At 37.7% G+C, this 16,360-nt stretch overlaps 4 protein-coding genes across 9 annotated transcripts; 3 read left to right on the top strand and 1 right to left on the bottom strand.

Annotated features, from left to right (window-relative positions):
- LOC110846837 (glycosyltransferase-like domain-containing protein 1) lies at positions 1-14,807 on the bottom strand. Of its 5 annotated transcripts, none has more exons than XM_035850449.1 (9): positions 14,670-14,807; positions 7,714-7,813; positions 3,319-3,538; positions 3,059-3,226; positions 2,743-2,985; positions 2,417-2,677; positions 619-2,328; positions 419-526; positions 1-345 (listed from the first exon to the last, which is right to left on the bottom strand). In XM_035850449.1, the coding sequence occupies exons 3-7, from the start codon at positions 3,531-3,533 to the stop codon at positions 2,055-2,057; spliced, it is 1,161 nt and encodes a 386-aa protein (XP_035706342.1). In that variant the 5' UTR covers positions 3,534-3,538; positions 7,714-7,813; positions 14,670-14,807; the 3' UTR covers positions 1-345; positions 419-526; positions 619-2,054. The 5 variants fall into 5 exon arrangements, with proteins under 5 accessions (XP_035706342.1, XP_035706340.1, XP_035706341.1 ...); XM_035850447.1 differs by having other exon boundaries at positions 3,319-3,535; XM_035850448.1 differs by having other exon boundaries at positions 7,714-7,773.
- LOC118435111 lies at positions 8,385-10,820 on the top strand. The gene is made up of 5 exons (XM_035850444.1): positions 8,385-9,549; positions 9,654-9,718; positions 9,808-10,205; positions 10,302-10,379; positions 10,496-10,820. Exons 1-5 carry the CDS (start codon positions 8,747-8,749, stop codon positions 10,784-10,786), a joined length of 1,635 nt encoding a protein of 544 aa, XP_035706337.1. The 5' UTR covers positions 8,385-8,746; the 3' UTR covers positions 10,787-10,820.
- Positions 10,816-13,759, top strand: LOC118435110. 2 transcript variants are annotated; one of them, XM_035850439.1, is made up of 8 exons: positions 10,816-12,027; positions 12,100-12,240; positions 12,302-12,475; positions 12,547-12,769; positions 12,850-12,867; positions 12,928-13,086; positions 13,153-13,243; positions 13,306-13,759. In XM_035850439.1, exons 1-8 carry the CDS (start codon positions 10,827-10,829, stop codon positions 13,492-13,494), a joined length of 2,196 nt encoding a protein of 731 aa, XP_035706332.1. In that variant the 5' UTR covers positions 10,816-10,826; the 3' UTR covers positions 13,495-13,759. The 2 variants fall into 2 exon arrangements, with proteins under 2 accessions (XP_035706332.1, XP_035706333.1); XM_035850440.1 differs by having other exon boundaries at positions 12,928-13,243.
- LOC110847351 (triosephosphate isomerase B) lies at positions 14,367-16,336 on the top strand. Its single transcript, XM_022094281.2, has 7 exons — positions 14,367-14,525; positions 14,776-14,912; positions 14,983-15,096; positions 15,359-15,453; positions 15,527-15,664; positions 15,755-15,835; positions 15,902-16,336. The coding sequence occupies exons 2-7, from the start codon at positions 14,804-14,806 to the stop codon at positions 16,106-16,108; spliced, it is 744 nt and encodes a 247-aa protein (XP_021949973.1). The 5' UTR covers positions 14,367-14,525; positions 14,776-14,803; the 3' UTR covers positions 16,109-16,336.
- The last annotated feature ends 24 nt before the right edge of the window (positions 16,337-16,360 follow it).

Genomic DNA, 16,360 nt, shown 5'->3' with positions numbered 1-16,360 from the left:
TTCGTTGGATTATTTATTTCAACGTGACAAGAATTTACAAGTTATCAGATCCTGAAGATAATACATAGAGTCACAGGATTCAGATTGGATCAATCTCATAAGCATTACATAACGTGATGATGATCTTGCTTGTTGACTATCGTCGAAGATTGTTATTTCCGTAGAGTTGGGCTGGGTCCATCGTAAAAACGTAGGGTCCTGTACCTCCGTTGGAGTTGGTCGTCGGGGTGGGAGCAGTTACGCGAAGAGTAACGGGTTCCATCGGCTTGAGCATGGATGCAGGATTCGTTCCGAGGGGTGCGATTTGACAAGGAATAGACACACCGGATGAACTCTGACCCTCACCTTCGCCATAACAAACAATGTATTTTCATGCATAATTCTCATGTGTGATATTAAAAAATGATATTTATATTACCTCCACCGGGGACCCTCAAAAATGCCTTTGGTTGAGTGTAATTGAATCCCATAGAAGTAGTTGTCGAGTTTCCCATTCCAGAAGAATTTCCAGTATTCCAGAACCCACCTGACAGCGAACGGAAGCAATATTACATATTTATTTAGTGGACATAGTTTTGCACTGCCATAATTTAATGTATAATTTTATTGCGTTTTCACCATTTCCTGATAATCGAGCCGAGTTTCCAGACATTTCGGACGAAATGTTGTCCCACTGCATACAGTCCCGAACAGAATTTCTGCCACCATTTCGTCTAAAACCACTGGCCGAGACTGTTTGGCTGACTCCTACGCCGAACGAAGAACTTCCAAGCATGTAGGGTTCATACCCGTAATTTCCAGAGCACGAACTGGTACTTTGATGCCCGTTTGGATTCATTTTTCGACTGGTTTGAAGATAAAAATAGGAATTTTACAGAGTGAATTGGGTTCGAAAGTATTGAGAAAGCTAAAATTTCCAGAAACCAATTTGAGATTCGGAGAAAAAATTGAGTGAACGAAAAATATTTTGGGAATGACCCAGACTTTGTCTGAATTGTAATCCGTTGTCATATCGATATTTTTTATCCATCATACTTTTTATTATAATTTTCCTATCCCATATTTATTTATCCGGATAGGGTTTTCCGACATTTTTTTATTAGCTCGAGCTAAAGCAAGGCTTACCGTCATGTTTGTCTGTCTTACTTTTTGAGATTACTTACAATTAGTTGGGGAAAGCCGGAATTTTGCTTGCTTGCATGAGAAAACCAATAATGATCTCTTTTGTAAAATTTGGTCAGGTAACCAACACTAGTATTCGAACTTTAGAAAAAGATGATAAAAATGACTGGCTCGGGCTATATCAACTCTGCATGTATTTCTACCAATGGAAAACATCTGCATAAAATTTTTGTAAGAAAATCGTCATTACATTGCAACGCAACATTACTAGCGAATTTTGTGTGTCAACATGTTTCTATAATAAAACCCTGATACACTTCAACAAGTAATGTCGTATTTTATTCATATGCCGTTTTATAATCAATAACTTTGGATGTTACAGTGTATGTCATGATTCAATACAATGTTACGAGGGGAGGAAGAAAATTAATCGGTCTCGCCTTGAAAGGAGGTCATTTTGCCCCACTTTTTTTGTTGGAGTGAAAGATAAACTCGTATGTATCTCAGATTCCATAGCTTAAAAATTCACGGTCACGGCCGAGTCGAAGAGGTCGTCAGATGTAACCAGAAATAGAAAAACATACCAAATCACCTAAATCAACATTCTGCGATAAAGTTTTTAGCATTAAAAATTAAAAATTGGGAGACAGGTCGGGACTTGTGATTTTTTAAAACAAATGCCCTGATAATCCTACATAAACGTGTTGCCCTCAACCAGCGTAATATGGGTGCAAATGAATTTGAGCATTCAGCAAAAAATAACTAACCCAGTTTCGCCAAGCAAATTTAGACCTTCAAAACCGATATAAAAACTTCTTTTTGCACTCGTCAACGGGGATGATATCTGGGTTCATTATTAGGGGCTTTAAACTTTTGAAGATAAACCTAGCTTAGGGATCGCATAATAAGGTCATGATGTACAACATGTTTATTCAATTCAATTCACTATTTGGACAAATTGTATCACAGTTTTCTTGTGATAGTAAATCCTGCAAGTATTTTGGCCTTAAGGTTTCCCAATCGAAAATACTAAAATCGAGACGTACACGCCCTTCACACAATTTTGAAGGTTGCATGATGAACGTTTTTAGTAGATGGTATAAATCGTTTTCATCCTTGTACAGATATCCAGCCTTGCTGTACAATTCTGGATACACCAAACCATTTGGGCAGATTGGTGTGCATCCCAGGTACGTTGCTTCCATCCTGTTTGCGAAATATAAGACGTTATTTATACTCAAATTACGTAAAGCATCTCGGAATAGTTAAATTACAAGTTAATAAACATGCATACATTGCAACTCCAAAAAATTCATGTGTAGAGGTTGAAATAGCAATATTGCTTTCTGCGAGAACTTGGTAATACTCTTCCTTTGTGGCTAGATATCCAAAATGTCCAATGAACTCCTTATTGAGTTTTGATTGTGCTTCACTGAAAATCTGTGGATTTTCAGTGAAGCTTTCTCCGAGAACATGAATCTTGAAATTTGTTGTTCCAGATTCCACCAAGCGGTATATAACACGAAAAAACATCTCTGGGTTTTTGTCGAACTCCCTAAGTTAATAAATACGTATGCATAATTATTGTGCCAAAATGAACTATCTATACCACTTATTTACCATCTATGAGGCCATACAATTTGTACAAGACCACTCTCATTTGCGGGAATTGGTAAGTTACGAATGGCTTCATCCATTTTCTTGAATTCTAACGGAAAATATTTTACGTGACATTTTGGTTCAATTTGCTGCCGGAGGTTTTTTGGTCGAAAATCTGGCTGAAGTTTAAAGAAAGAATGCAAATTGCTAAGAAATGATTCCTTGTTGAAATCCGAATTGAACCAAACTTGATCTGCGGCCAAGCTGTCATTTATAAAGTTACACATTTAATCACTTGTATACACACCTTCCGACTTTTTAACAATGATCTATTTACCAAGATAAGATTTGATTATATCCATATTGAAAATCCCGATCTTTTGATTTCCTTACGGGGTACACCAACTGGTTTTCATGAAAGTAAATTATTTTCTTTGCCGACTGAATATCTAATCTCAGCCCCACCAGTTCATGCAATGGTAAGACGCAACTCGCGAAAACGCATCTGATACAATTATACAAAATCAAAAATAAGTCATTTCACATGCTAAAGTCATTTTCATGCAAATATGAAATACATCATTGTACACATCTCACGTGTAACGATTAACTGGAATTGTTTGGCTAAAGTGTAAAGCGCTGGTTCTAGCTCGCCAATGCCACTTTTTTCCTGGAAGGGTCACCAGTACTGGACTTGGAGTCCCACTGCTAGATTTTAAGGCGTCATGTATGAGATCCATCAAAACTTTATGTGAACCGGAATAAAACGGTTCTATTAGGAGAATATTCCCATCTTCTGCTGTGGCTGTCATTTCTGCTGGAAGAAATCAGGAAAATGGACATGTGCATAGTAGTAGAAGTGTCTAGGTTTTTTCGCCAAAGATTTCTCGCCCGCTTTATTTCTTATGGGGAAATCCTTGGCTAGGTTTTCTCGCCAAGGATTTCTCGCCCGCTTTATTTCTTATGGGAGAAGCCAAAGATTTCTCACCCACTTTATTTCTTATGGGAGAAGCCAAAGATTTCTCGCCCGCTTTATTTCTTATGGGAGAAGCCACGGATTTCTCACCCACTTTATTTCTTATGGGAGAAGCCACGGATTTCTCGCCCACTCTATTTCTTATGGGAAAAAAGACGGGTCCTCATCACACACTTCTTATGAGGAAAAAGAGGGCTCCTCGCCACATACTTTTCCTTACGGGAAAAAATACGGGTTCTCGCCACCATACATTGCCTTATGAGGGAAAAAGACGGTTAGGGCTTCTCGCCACAAGGCCTTTATAGCATGGGTATGTATTGCAAGGATATGCTGACTGCTTATAGTAACCAAAGTCTCAGATGTATTTTCATGTGTCGAAAAATAATGGCGGGACTTCTCAAATTGCCCCAAATATCTCAGTTTACCCCCGTGCCATAGATTATCCTGGTGTCTCTGATTACCCCAAATTACTAAAATTACCCAAAATCTCAAATTACCCCAACAATGTATTTCTTATGGAAACAAATCTTTCAGATGGGGGTACATGGGTTGAGAAGAAATGATGGCGGGACAACTCAAATTACCCCAAGTATCTCAAAATGCCCCAATTGTCTCAAGTTACCCCTCTATGCCATAAATTACCCCTGGTGTCTCAAATCACCCCAAATGACTAAAATTATCCCAAATCTCAAATTACCCGAACAACGTATTTCATATGGGAAAAAATCTGTCAGATGTGTGTACATGGGTTGACAAGAAATGATGGCGGGACATTTGAGACTTTAGGTCTCAATTTATATTCTCCCAAATTATCCAAGTGTGTCAATTTACCCCCAAATGTCTCATGTTATCCCATTTGTCTCAATTTATTCAAGTATCCCAATTTATCCAAATACCTCAATTTACCCCAATTAAATATTTCAAAGCACCCCAAATATTCCAAAATACCCCGAGCCTTTTCTACGGCTCCGCCCAATGCCTCTTCCTTACAATACATTTCTTATGGGAGAACTTATTCCCATAGCGTTTAAGGATAGACACCTTTGTTATGAGACCAAGGTATATGTATGGTGTAGTAAGTCATCATGTAAGGGTATGCCAGTATTTGTTATGTCCCGTCCTATGCTTTAAGTTTTATTATGTATAGAAAAGGTTGAAAAAGTGGAGTTCAACCTTTTTGTTGGTGGTAGTGTTGATACTAATAAGCAAGTTACGAGAAAAAGATTGAAAAAAGGTAGAGTGAAACGTTTCTGAAGTTAGTGATACTAATGATGACGCAATTTTTCATAAACGTTTGAAATAGTACTTATGAAGGTTTATCTACAAAAATATAGCGTTATTTGTGAAAATATGATATTCACGCATGAAAAAAACTTATTGTTTTAAAAACATGAAAAATTATATGTGAAAATTGTTTGCAGTAATGAGATGAAATAACAGATCAGAAGTATTTATAATGACTCAGCGGGCACATCAGAGTCCAACGAAACTAGCTCCGATGATGAACCCCAAGCAAAAAAAGAAAGACGATCTCGAGGTGGAAGAAGGAACAAGCTGTCAAATTGTAGTAGAGAAGGGGACAGTCGAGATTCAAGTTCAGACGCGTCTTCGGACGAAGAAGAGGAAGAAGATGATACAGAAAGTCAGGCAAGTGGAACTTCTGGTGAATGCTGTAAGGTGTGTCGGACATTGCATAAGCCTGACCGTGTAGATTTTTGGGGTGAACCACTTTCTGAGTATCATATTCATGGAGTAGAATTGATGCTAAGCAATGAAGATTCGATGAATGTGTTAACAAAATTGATGCAGTTTCTAGAACTCCCCCAAACCCAAGAGGAGAAAATGTTAACGTTTGGGGAACATGTGAAAAATGTAATAGCGTCTATTATGCAGGCGGCAAAGAATGGAGAAATGGTTGTGACTCGTAAATTACTTACTGATATCGTAAGATCGTCTGAAGGTCTCCCAAATGATAATCCATACGCTTGATTACCAGTAAGAAAACGTTGAAACCTACTCAATGCTAAATGAACAACTGTATACTTTCCAAATTACTCAAAATAAAAGATCAAAAACCTTCTAATTCTTGTGCAAACCAACAACATTGTCTTTTAATGCGGCTTAAAAATCAAGTGGTTTTAGTGTTTTGTTTTTAACGCAATAAAGTTGAAGGGAGATAATTTTTCTAAAAGTTTGTGTGCTGTGTACTTAGGCACTGCCTCACCTACATATCTCAACTTTACTTATGATAATAAATAAATGGGAAAGGTTTACATTAGACAAGAACTCAGTCAAATTTACGGCGCATAATAAATAAACACAATTTTAAGAATTAGTTAACAAATCTTTGACAATAAATGCTAATTATAAATACTTCTGATCTGTTATTTCATCTCATTACTGCAAACAATTTTCACATATAATTTTTCATGTTTTTAAAACAATAAGTTTTTTTCATGCGTGAATATCATATTTTCACAAATAACGCTATATTTTTGTAGATAAACCTTCATAAGTACTATTTCAAACGTTTATGAAAAATTGCGTCATCATTAGTATCACTAACTTCAGAAACGTTTCACTCTACCTTTTTTCAATCTTTTTCTCGTAACTTGCTTATTAGTATCAACACTACCACCAACAAAAAGGTTGAACTCCACTTTTTCAACCTTTTCTATACATAATAAAACTTAAAGCATAGGACGGGACATAACAAATACTGGCATACCCTTACATGATGACTTACTACACCATACATATACCTTGGTCTCATAACAAAGGTGTCTATCCTTAAACGCTATGGGAATAAGTTCTCCCATAAGAAATGTATTGTAAGGAAGAGGCATTGGGCGGAGCCGTAGAAAAGGCTCGGGGTATTTTGGAATATTTGGGGTGCTTTGAAATATTTAATTGGGGTAAATTGAGGTATTTGGATAAATTGGGATACTTGAATAAATTGAGACAAATGGGATAACATGAGACATTTGGGGGTAAATTGACACACTTGGATAATTTGGGAGAATATAAATTGAGACCTAAAGTCTCAAATGTCCCGCCATCATTTCTTGTCAACCCATGTACACACATCTGACAGATTTTTTCCCATATGAAATACGTTGTTCGGGTAATTTGAGATTTGGGATAATTTTAGTCATTTGGGGTGATTTGAGACACCAGGGGTAATTTATGGCATAGAGGGGTAACTTGAGACAATTGGGGCATTTTGAGATACTTGGGGTAATTTGAGTTGTCCCGCCATCATTTCTTCTCAACCCATGTACCCCCATCTGAAAGATTTGTTTCCATAAGAAATACATTGTTGGGGTAATTTGAGATTTTGGGTAATTTTAGTAATTTGGGGTAATCAGAGACACCAGGATAATCTATGGCACGGGGGTAAACTGAGATATTTGGGGCAATTTGAGAAGTCCCGCCATTATTTTTCGACACATGAAAATACATCTGAGACTTTGGTTACTATAAGCAGTCAGCATATCCTTGCAATACATACCCATGCTATAAAGGCCTTGTGGCGAGAAGCCCTAACCGTCTTTTTCCCTCATAAGGCAATGTATGGTGGCGAGAACCCGTATTTTTTCCCGTAAGGAAAAGTATGTGGCGAGGAGCCCTCTTTTTCCTCATAAGAAGTGTGTGATGAGGACCCGTCTTTTTTCCCATAAGAAATAGAGTGGGCGAGAAATCCGTGGCTTCTCCCATAAGAAATAAAGTGGGTGAGAAATCCGTGGCTTCTCCCATAAGAAATAAAGCGGGCGAGAAATCTTTGGCTTCTCCCATAAGAAATAAAGTGGGTGAGAAATCTTTGGCTTCTCCCATAAGAAATAAAGCGGGCGAGAAATCCTTGGCGAGAAAACCTAGCCAAGGATTTCCCCATAAGAAATAAAGCGGGCGAGAAATCTTTGGCGAAAAAACCTAGACACTTCTACTACTTGCATGTATTTTCATTAAAGCGAATATGCAGAGTGTTCATTAAGTAAGCAAAGCACATAATTGTGTACCTCCTTGGTTTATGCAGTTCTCACATTAGGGCGACGTGGCTCCTCGTCTGACTACAAATACTATTAAAACAAATGTTGATTGGACCAGGGTTAAAGCCAACTGAAATGAATGGATAATAGAATCGACCAATTTCAAGGTCGAGTAAAATATTAATCATGAGTACTGTGGATGAAGTTCTAACCCTGCAGACTTATTACACCGCTTTGTAGCATTAATTTCACGACGTCACCGGTCAAAAAAATTTTTTCCTCCAAACTGGTCCAAAATAAAAGTCTAGCATGGGAATAGTATAGAAAAATTATTTTTAGCGTTCTATGACCCCTGGGTCATGAATTAAGGGCCCCTGAAGGGTCAAATAGCGTTCCCTGATAACCCCATGCAAATGGGGTATCAAATTAATCCCCTGGACCAGGGGAACCAGAAAAATATTTTTATAAATTTTTATGACCCTTGAGTCGTGAACTAGGAGCCCTTGAAGGGTTAAATATCACTCCCTCACAACTAAAGGCAAGTGGGGTATCAAATTAATCCCCTGGACAAGGGGAACCCAAAAAATATTTTTCTGGATTTTTTTGACCCTCAGGTCAAGAGTTAAGGGCCCCCGAAGGGTCAAAATAGTAACCATGGTAACCCCATGCAAGTGGGGTATCAAATTAATCCCCTGGCAAAGGGCAAGCATAAAAATATTTTCCTGAATTTTTTTGACCTATAGGTCAAGAGTTAAGGGTCCCTGAAGGGTCAACATAGTAACCATGGTAACCAGGCTTCATAGCCTGTCTCAGGCAGCATACTTATGTTTGTATAAACTGGTCCCTTTCTCATATACATATCTTTATGCACCATCTTGTTTGGGGAAGGATTGGGTTAATGGTTGGGGTGATGAATATCCCCTAAAAACTGATGCATTATAAATATATGAGGTGATGGGAGACCCCTTATCCTTGCTGGCTTCTCCAGTCGACATTGTGAAATTTAAGTTTTGGAGTTTGTACTTACTGGTATCCGCTCAATTATTAATTTTTAAAATTGAAGATGACGTTGCATAACTTAATTTATGGAACACTGTATGTGTTATATATAGTTCATTGTGTTTGTGGTAAAAGTTGCGCGAATGTCGATAAAATAGAAATAGATAAACAGGTTAAAGTTGTGTGTGATGAGACGGATAACCTGGGTGGATTGGTTATCTGGTTCAAGGAGACATTACCATCCAATTGCAGTGGATTTCTGATATGTAATCAAACGATGTGTATGGAAATTAATGAAACTGTTATGTTCTTCAGTGACACTATCAAAATTGAAGAAGTAGAGTATGAAAATAAAAAGATACGGGTATGGGGAAGTGAAAGCTATGTAACTTTTTATTTTAAAAGTTTCGTGGATGCCAGCCGTTATCTACTAAATAACATCACAATTTCAAACGCCAACCACACATTTCCATCCAATAAACTATCCGACTTAACTCAGGAAAAAATTAGTGACACTTATTGTAATATAGCGGCTGAAACGAAGAACTGTACCACCAAGCAAGCAGTAACTAAAGCTATTCAAGGCACTACTCCTCTTCCTTCTGCATGCACAGTTCTAATTCTGTGCAACCAAATATCATGCATCAGGTTCAACTACACAAGTCTCCTGCATTCAGCCTTCTTTGCCAGAAAGCACACGTTTATTCCTACCAACGAAGGTAAATTGCCATCTTGCTTTCATCTTCGTCAAGATGCATTTTTCCATCCTGGATCTCTCCGACGCCCACGTGGTATTATACTTTCCTTGGAGAAAGCTAAAGTTAAAAAGGCGCCAAGCGGATTACCTTTCAATCTCCCTGGATATAGGTAATTGGTTATTTTGGATGAGTTTTTTTATTTTTGAAGTTGCGATTGGAATCTTTATGAAATGATTCTTTATTAACATAATTTTATTATTGGTATTAATTAAGATATTGCGGGCCTGCCACCGATATTGAGAAGCAGGATGATCTCGGTGGCCCAATAAATGCTGTTGGTAATTGTTGCCCAATTTATGCTCATACACTAACCAAGTCAAATTTGTGAAAATTAATTTTATAATTTTTGTGTTGATATTATTCACAGATGCAGCATGCCGCAAACATGACGTCGATTATTTGCTAGGGGTTCTACCATCAGAGGCAGACGAGGCACTTCTAACTACTGTGCAATTACATCGAAAAGATCTGTTCCCACTTTTTGCGGCCGCAATGAGTGCCAAAAAATATTTCGAAAGTCAAATTGGAGGGTCCTATACATCCTTCTTATATTTCTACCCAGCAGGATTTTATCCCAGTTTAACTTTGCATTTTGCACATGAAACGGTGTACGATAAAACTTCAGCAGGAACACTAACAACTGCTCGTGCCATCTGGGAAGGCCAAGCTCAGGAGTCAAAGTGGATAAGTATTCTGCAAAATATTTGGCTAGGGAGCTGCTACACGGTGGATCCAGAAACTAATGTAAATCCACCGCATATCGATGTAAGATTATATTTTTGCACTATTAATGCTAGCTCAGATTCATCGATTTATTGTCTGAGAGCACAGACGCATTTCATACAAGTTTATCACTTTTAGCAAAAACAGTCTGACATGAATTCCCTCGTCATGCCATGCTCAAATGTGGATGAAATGGACACCAATGCAGACGCACTTGTGAGAAATATTGCAACATATTTATAAATAGCAGCGACCGCGGATGTTGTGGGGGACATCGTGAAATTGTTATTGTAGTAACAAGCTCATGTACGTTTTTGTTCTGATCAATACAGGAGGATGGTGATGGAGATGATGAACGTGGGCACTGTGGACAACGTGAAGAGTTAGGGGAAGGGTCAGCTCCTGGCGGTGAATCACCAATGGACACTTCAAATACAGAGTATGCATCCAAGAGTACAGAAGGTGAAGATACATGTGTGGGAACAGACATTTACCCAACGGCCCCTTACAAAGGGGGATGTAGGATGATTTTGAACGAATTTGCAACCAAGAATGATGATAACCAGATTTCGTTTATTGAACATGTTCGTATTTGCCCAAGGCGCTCGTCCTCCAAAAACTAATTCACTTAACGGATTCGTTGAAATAATCCTTGTGGGCGGGATGACTATCCACCAAGTAATGTACGCATCTTTCCAGAACAAGATCATACAAGAGAAACAAACTACGCAACGCAAAATAAAAAATTTCTACTTTGTCCTCGGATCGAAACAAGTTGCACCAGATATATTGTTTTCTGACAGCCAGATTACTAGTGACCATCTCGAAGGAATCTTACCTGCCGAGTCATTGACGTACTGCATAATTTTACTTCACTTCGGACACAATCAAGGGCAATTTCATCAAGCAGTTCAATCTTTTTCACTAATCCAAAATGTTCCACCCGGCAGTGACACGGTAGGCTATCTCCCAACCCCCATAAACGACGAAAAGATGAACCTTATAAACGAGTTCATTCAAGATGTCCTAATTGTTGGTCCTCCTTGTCCGGATTCTGAGTGTGGATATTTCTATTCCCTTCTCAGAGCTAAAGAACAGGTATTGGGGGAAGGTGAAATGCGAATTCCTTTATCTGATGTTCCTAGACGGAATGATGGAACCAAACCTTACCTTAGTCTTTCGAGGTGCAGTCCTACGAGTTTTCCTATGCAACAATTAGCCTTTGAAATTGAGAAAGCAACACCGAAAGCGAAAAACGACTGTAAACAACCAAATACTAAACTCCCATTCCAACTACTTGGTGTTTCACTACAGGCGACAGCTCAAAAGTTAATTGTCAACGCCAAAGTATTCTTTGACAGTAACCAGGTACAGTGTGAAATACTAACAGGAAACTCTGTCACCAAAACTAGCCAGATTCTAGGAATTGGAGAGAGAACAGTTTATCACACAATGGAGAATTACAAAACGAATAGTATAAAAACACCTGGTAAGAAACGTATTAGACCAACGCCAGTGATGGATCAGTTTGACGACTTCCGAACTGAGCACGTTAAACGAATCATTCATCAATTCTATGCTAATAATCAAGCACCAACAATGCATAACGTATACACAAAACTGATGGAGGAAGTCAAGGAAGAAGAAGATGGTCGGATAGCCCGAGGAGAAACTCTTACAGCGTTCAAATGTTCCAAGTGGACGTTAAGAAAACTCATTAAGCAATTAGGATTTAGATTCAAAACTGTTGATAAGCGAGCAGTTATCCTCATGAGATCAGACATCGTGCAGAAGCGATATGAATATCTGTCCGTAATGATTAAAAATCGTCAGTCCGAGAACCCAAAATGTGTTGTCTACACAGGTTTGGCTGATTAAATATCAAAAATGTTTTAATTTAATTTAATATAATTATTAATGCATTATATTTATTCAGATGAAACGTGGGTCGATAGTTATGCTAGAACTGGAAAAGGCTGGGTTATTAATTCACCAAAGTCATTTCATGAAGCGGCTTTATACTCCTTCCAAAACCCGAAAATTTCTAGAGGACCACGTATCATTGTGATGCATGCAGGTGCAGTTCAACTATCCACATTAAATAGGAAATTATTTCAAAATAATAATTATCTTCACAGGTGGAGAGGATGGATTCGTACCTGGCGCTATGAAGGTATATCCAGTATCAAAGAAGAAAGTCCAGATGGATTACCACGCAAACGTTAACGGTGTCGCTTACATGGCTTGGTGGAAGGATCTTAATCAAAAGATAAAAGATAATTATGGTCCATGCATAATTGTTATTGATAACGGTAATATCATCCAATAATTTGTATTTGTAAATTCCATTTTAATTTGAATTTCATTTATTTAAATTTGTCAGCTCCGTATCACAGCACCAAGGAAGCCCCAAAATCTACATCCCGAAAACAAGAGCTATACGACTGGCTGAATGATAATTTAGAGGGCCCTGAAAAGCTGAAACTAAAACCTGTAAAGCAAATGAGACGACCTGAATTATGGAAAATGGTTCAAGACCTTAAAAACGGAAATGAATATTACATTGTGGATAAGGAGGCATTGAAATATGGAAACACTGTTGTCCGGTAAAGTTATTTTCTATTCATGGGTAATTTACTAATAATTTGTAATATTTATTTAAACACTGTATTTACGTATTTTCCAGATTACCCACATATAACTGGTAAGAACTGGTAATCATAGGTAACGGTAATAAGAATATTCATGTAATAACTATTTTTAGCGACTTGAACCCAATTGAGTACGTGTGGAAAGACATCAAGCACGCAGTTAGGGCTGCAAACACACAGGGGACCGCTGAGTTTGCACAAGCTGAGGCTGAGAGAATTATGACAACATACACAAAGGAACAATGGCAGAAACACATCAAACATGTGCACCGGTTCGTAAAACCAAGATTCGCTATTATGGGAATAATTCGCAATTTCTACATTATTATTGTAAATAGATTGGAGGACGAGTATTGGAAAAATGATGGACATTTTGATGACTTCCTTGATGACTTCCAAACACGTGTAGCTTCAGCCAACCCCATTCGAGTGAGTTCTTGGTGACAGTAAACTATTAGTAAAAAAATACATAACTTATACATAATATACAGATTACAGCAGCAGATGATGTGTCTGACGACGAAGATGAGGACCCTGACGATGTTGACGAAGTAGTTGATAGATTCCGAATGCAAATACACAATGATATTGAATACTCACAGGCTGGGGAAGAAGAAGACTTGCCTGAAGAAGAATGTGCAACTTCTAGGAGATTAACCTTCCCACCAGAATCAACCTAGATTTTAACTTCAATGGATTCAATACATAATAAATATTATAAATAGTGAATCCGATTTGTACATAGTGTTAAGAATTATTATTCATTAAATTTGTACGAAATTTTCAAAAATATGCCTACCCCTCTCTACTTAACATTCTTGCAAAACTGAAAACTTTAAAATAATGTCCCGTTTAGTAAAATACAATAAGTTATTATTTGACCCTTCAGGGGCCCTTAACTCTTGACCTATACGTCACAAAAACCAAAAAATATTTTTCTGATTCCCCTGGTCCAGGGGATTAATTTGATACCCCATTCACCTTAGTTACCATGGTTACTATGTTGACCCTTCAGGGACCCTTAACTGTTGCCCGATAGGTCAAAAAAATTCAGGAAAATATTTTTATGCTTGCCCTTTGCCAGGGGATTAATTTGATACCCCACTTGCATGGGGTTACCATGGTTACTATTTTGACCCTTCGGGGGCCCTTAACTCTTGACCTGAGGGTCAAAAAAATCCAGAAAAATATTTTTTGGGTTCCCCTTGTCCAGGGGATTAATTTGATACCCCACTTGCCTTTAGTTGTGAGGGAGTGATATTTAACCCTTCAAGGGCTCCTAGTTCACGACTCAAGGGTCATAAAAATTTATAAAAATATTTTTCTGGTTCCCCTGGTCCAGGGGATTAATTTGATACCCCATTTGCATGGGGTTATCAGGGAACGCTATTTGACCCTTCAGGGGCCCTTAATTCATGACCCAGGGGTCATAGAACGCTAAAAATAATTTTTCTATACTATTCCCATGCTAGACTTTTATTTTGGACCAGTTTGGAGGAAAAAATTTTTTTGACCGGTGACGTCGTGAAATTAATGCTACAAAGCGGTGTAATAAGTCTGCAGGGTTAGAACTTCATCCACAGTAGTAAGAGGGTTATAGAAGAGTGTTAAAGTGGAGAGGGGAGCTCAATCCGGGTGACAATAAATCCATACAGATACAGAAAACTATATAGAGAACATTCGGCTGAAAATCTGCTGCTGTTAAGACTCGGTAAGTTTTTTTTTATTTTAAACAATTATTTATTAATTTATACCGGTAAATATACTACGACTGATATTAGAGGATAATGTTACTACTTACATACAACTGTACGAAGACAAAGGCTTAATTTATTTTGAAATTCAAATTGATTACCTGCGAAATCTTTGCGTTACTTTTACTCTTTTTCACTTATTTTCACTATTCCATGTTTTATAACAAAAATACAATTCCGTCATATAAATTGAACTATTTCCTGCAGAATACAAGTGCAAATTACTTGGTGGAAAATGGGTCGGAAATTTTTTGTGGGAGGAAACTGGAAGATGAACGGGAGCAAGGATGAAATTAAGAAGATTGTGGACACTCTCAATGCTGCTTCCCTCAATGACAATACGGGTAGGTGCACTAATGACGGTACATAATAGTTCGAATTTTGGCATTTTTAGTAATTATCCGACTTATGTAGACATCGTCGTGTCACCACCTGCCTGTTACTTGGAGTACACCAAGGGGCTTGCATCCCAAAAGATCCACACGGCCGGACAAAATTCTTACAAAGTAGCGAAAGGTGCTTTCACGGGTAAGGACGACTAATTTTTACGAGAATGTGATAGAAATTGTAGCAACCGTCAATAAAATATATTTATATTTAGAATAAATATAAGAATAAGGTAGAATATGTACATATTAGGGCGGCCACACAATGTATACAGTGTTCTATGCAATGAATTCAATGTAGATAATATAATGAATTCGTGTTAGGATTTTTGGCAAAAGTGTAAATTCTCCTAATATTGAAAAATTGAAACTGCCATCATTATGAAATGGCTGTTGATCTACAGGAGACTTGTCCCCACAGATGCTTCTTGATTGTGGAGCAGATTGGGTAATTTTGGGTCACTCTGAGCGAAGAAATGTGTTTGGGGAAGATGACCAGGTACACAATACATGGGCTTGATAATAAATTCATTATGAGCCATACAAGTATTTAAAAATATGCTCCTTTGCAGCTCATTGCGGAGAAAGTAAGCTACGCGTTGGAATGTGGTATGAGTGTGATTGCCTGCATTGGAGAAAAGCTGGAGGAGCGAGAAGCAGGAAAAACAGAGGAAGTGGTGTTCAAGCAAATAGAAGCAATTGCTGCTAAAGTGAGATTTTTTTAAATTATTCAAATAATTGTTTAAATACGTTTTGATATATACCCACCATATATTTATACACACATTTGCTTTTTACAGGTTACAAACTGGGATAAAGTTGTGGTTGCATATGAACCTGTTTGGGCTATTGGTACAGGAAAAACTGCAACGCCTCAACAGGTAATGATAAATGATGACGTGATATTATAAGTTTTTGTTGATAACACGAATTTATATTTGTTGTAGGCACAAGAAGTCCATGCCCAATTAAGGAAATGGCTGAAGGAGAAAGTTTCTGAGGCCGTTGCTAATTCCACTAGAATTGTTTATGGAGGTTCAGTCACCGGAGGAAACTGCCGAGAACTTGCCCAATCACCAGATATCGATGGTTTCCTTGTCGGTGGTGCGTCTCTGAAGCCTGAGTTTATTGAAATTATCAATGCTAAAGCCTAACTAAATGTTTAACTGATTTAAAATGTGTATTGCTTTGTGTTGACATTATTAGAAGAAATGTAGGATTATGATACTTATTTGTGTAGATGGTTGAAAAATATATTTAGAAAATTGTAAACTGCAGAAATACTATGCTATTGATATTGATGGTGATGTTGGAAATATATCGTACAGAGCTCCTAAGATTGAAATTGTCCTTCGTGAAAAATAAATTTAGCAAAATATAAAGTTGGCTATAGTCTTTACTCTCTG

This window comes from Folsomia candida, unplaced genomic scaffold (assembly GCF_002217175.1).
Source record: "Folsomia candida strain VU population unplaced genomic scaffold, ASM221717v1 Fcan01_Sc003, whole genome shotgun sequence".
NCBI classification, from domain to species: domain Eukaryota; kingdom Metazoa; phylum Arthropoda; class Collembola; order Entomobryomorpha; family Isotomidae; genus Folsomia; species Folsomia candida.
The sequence above is the reverse complement of the archived record's forward strand: the minus strand, read 5'-3'. Positions and strand labels throughout refer to the sequence as shown.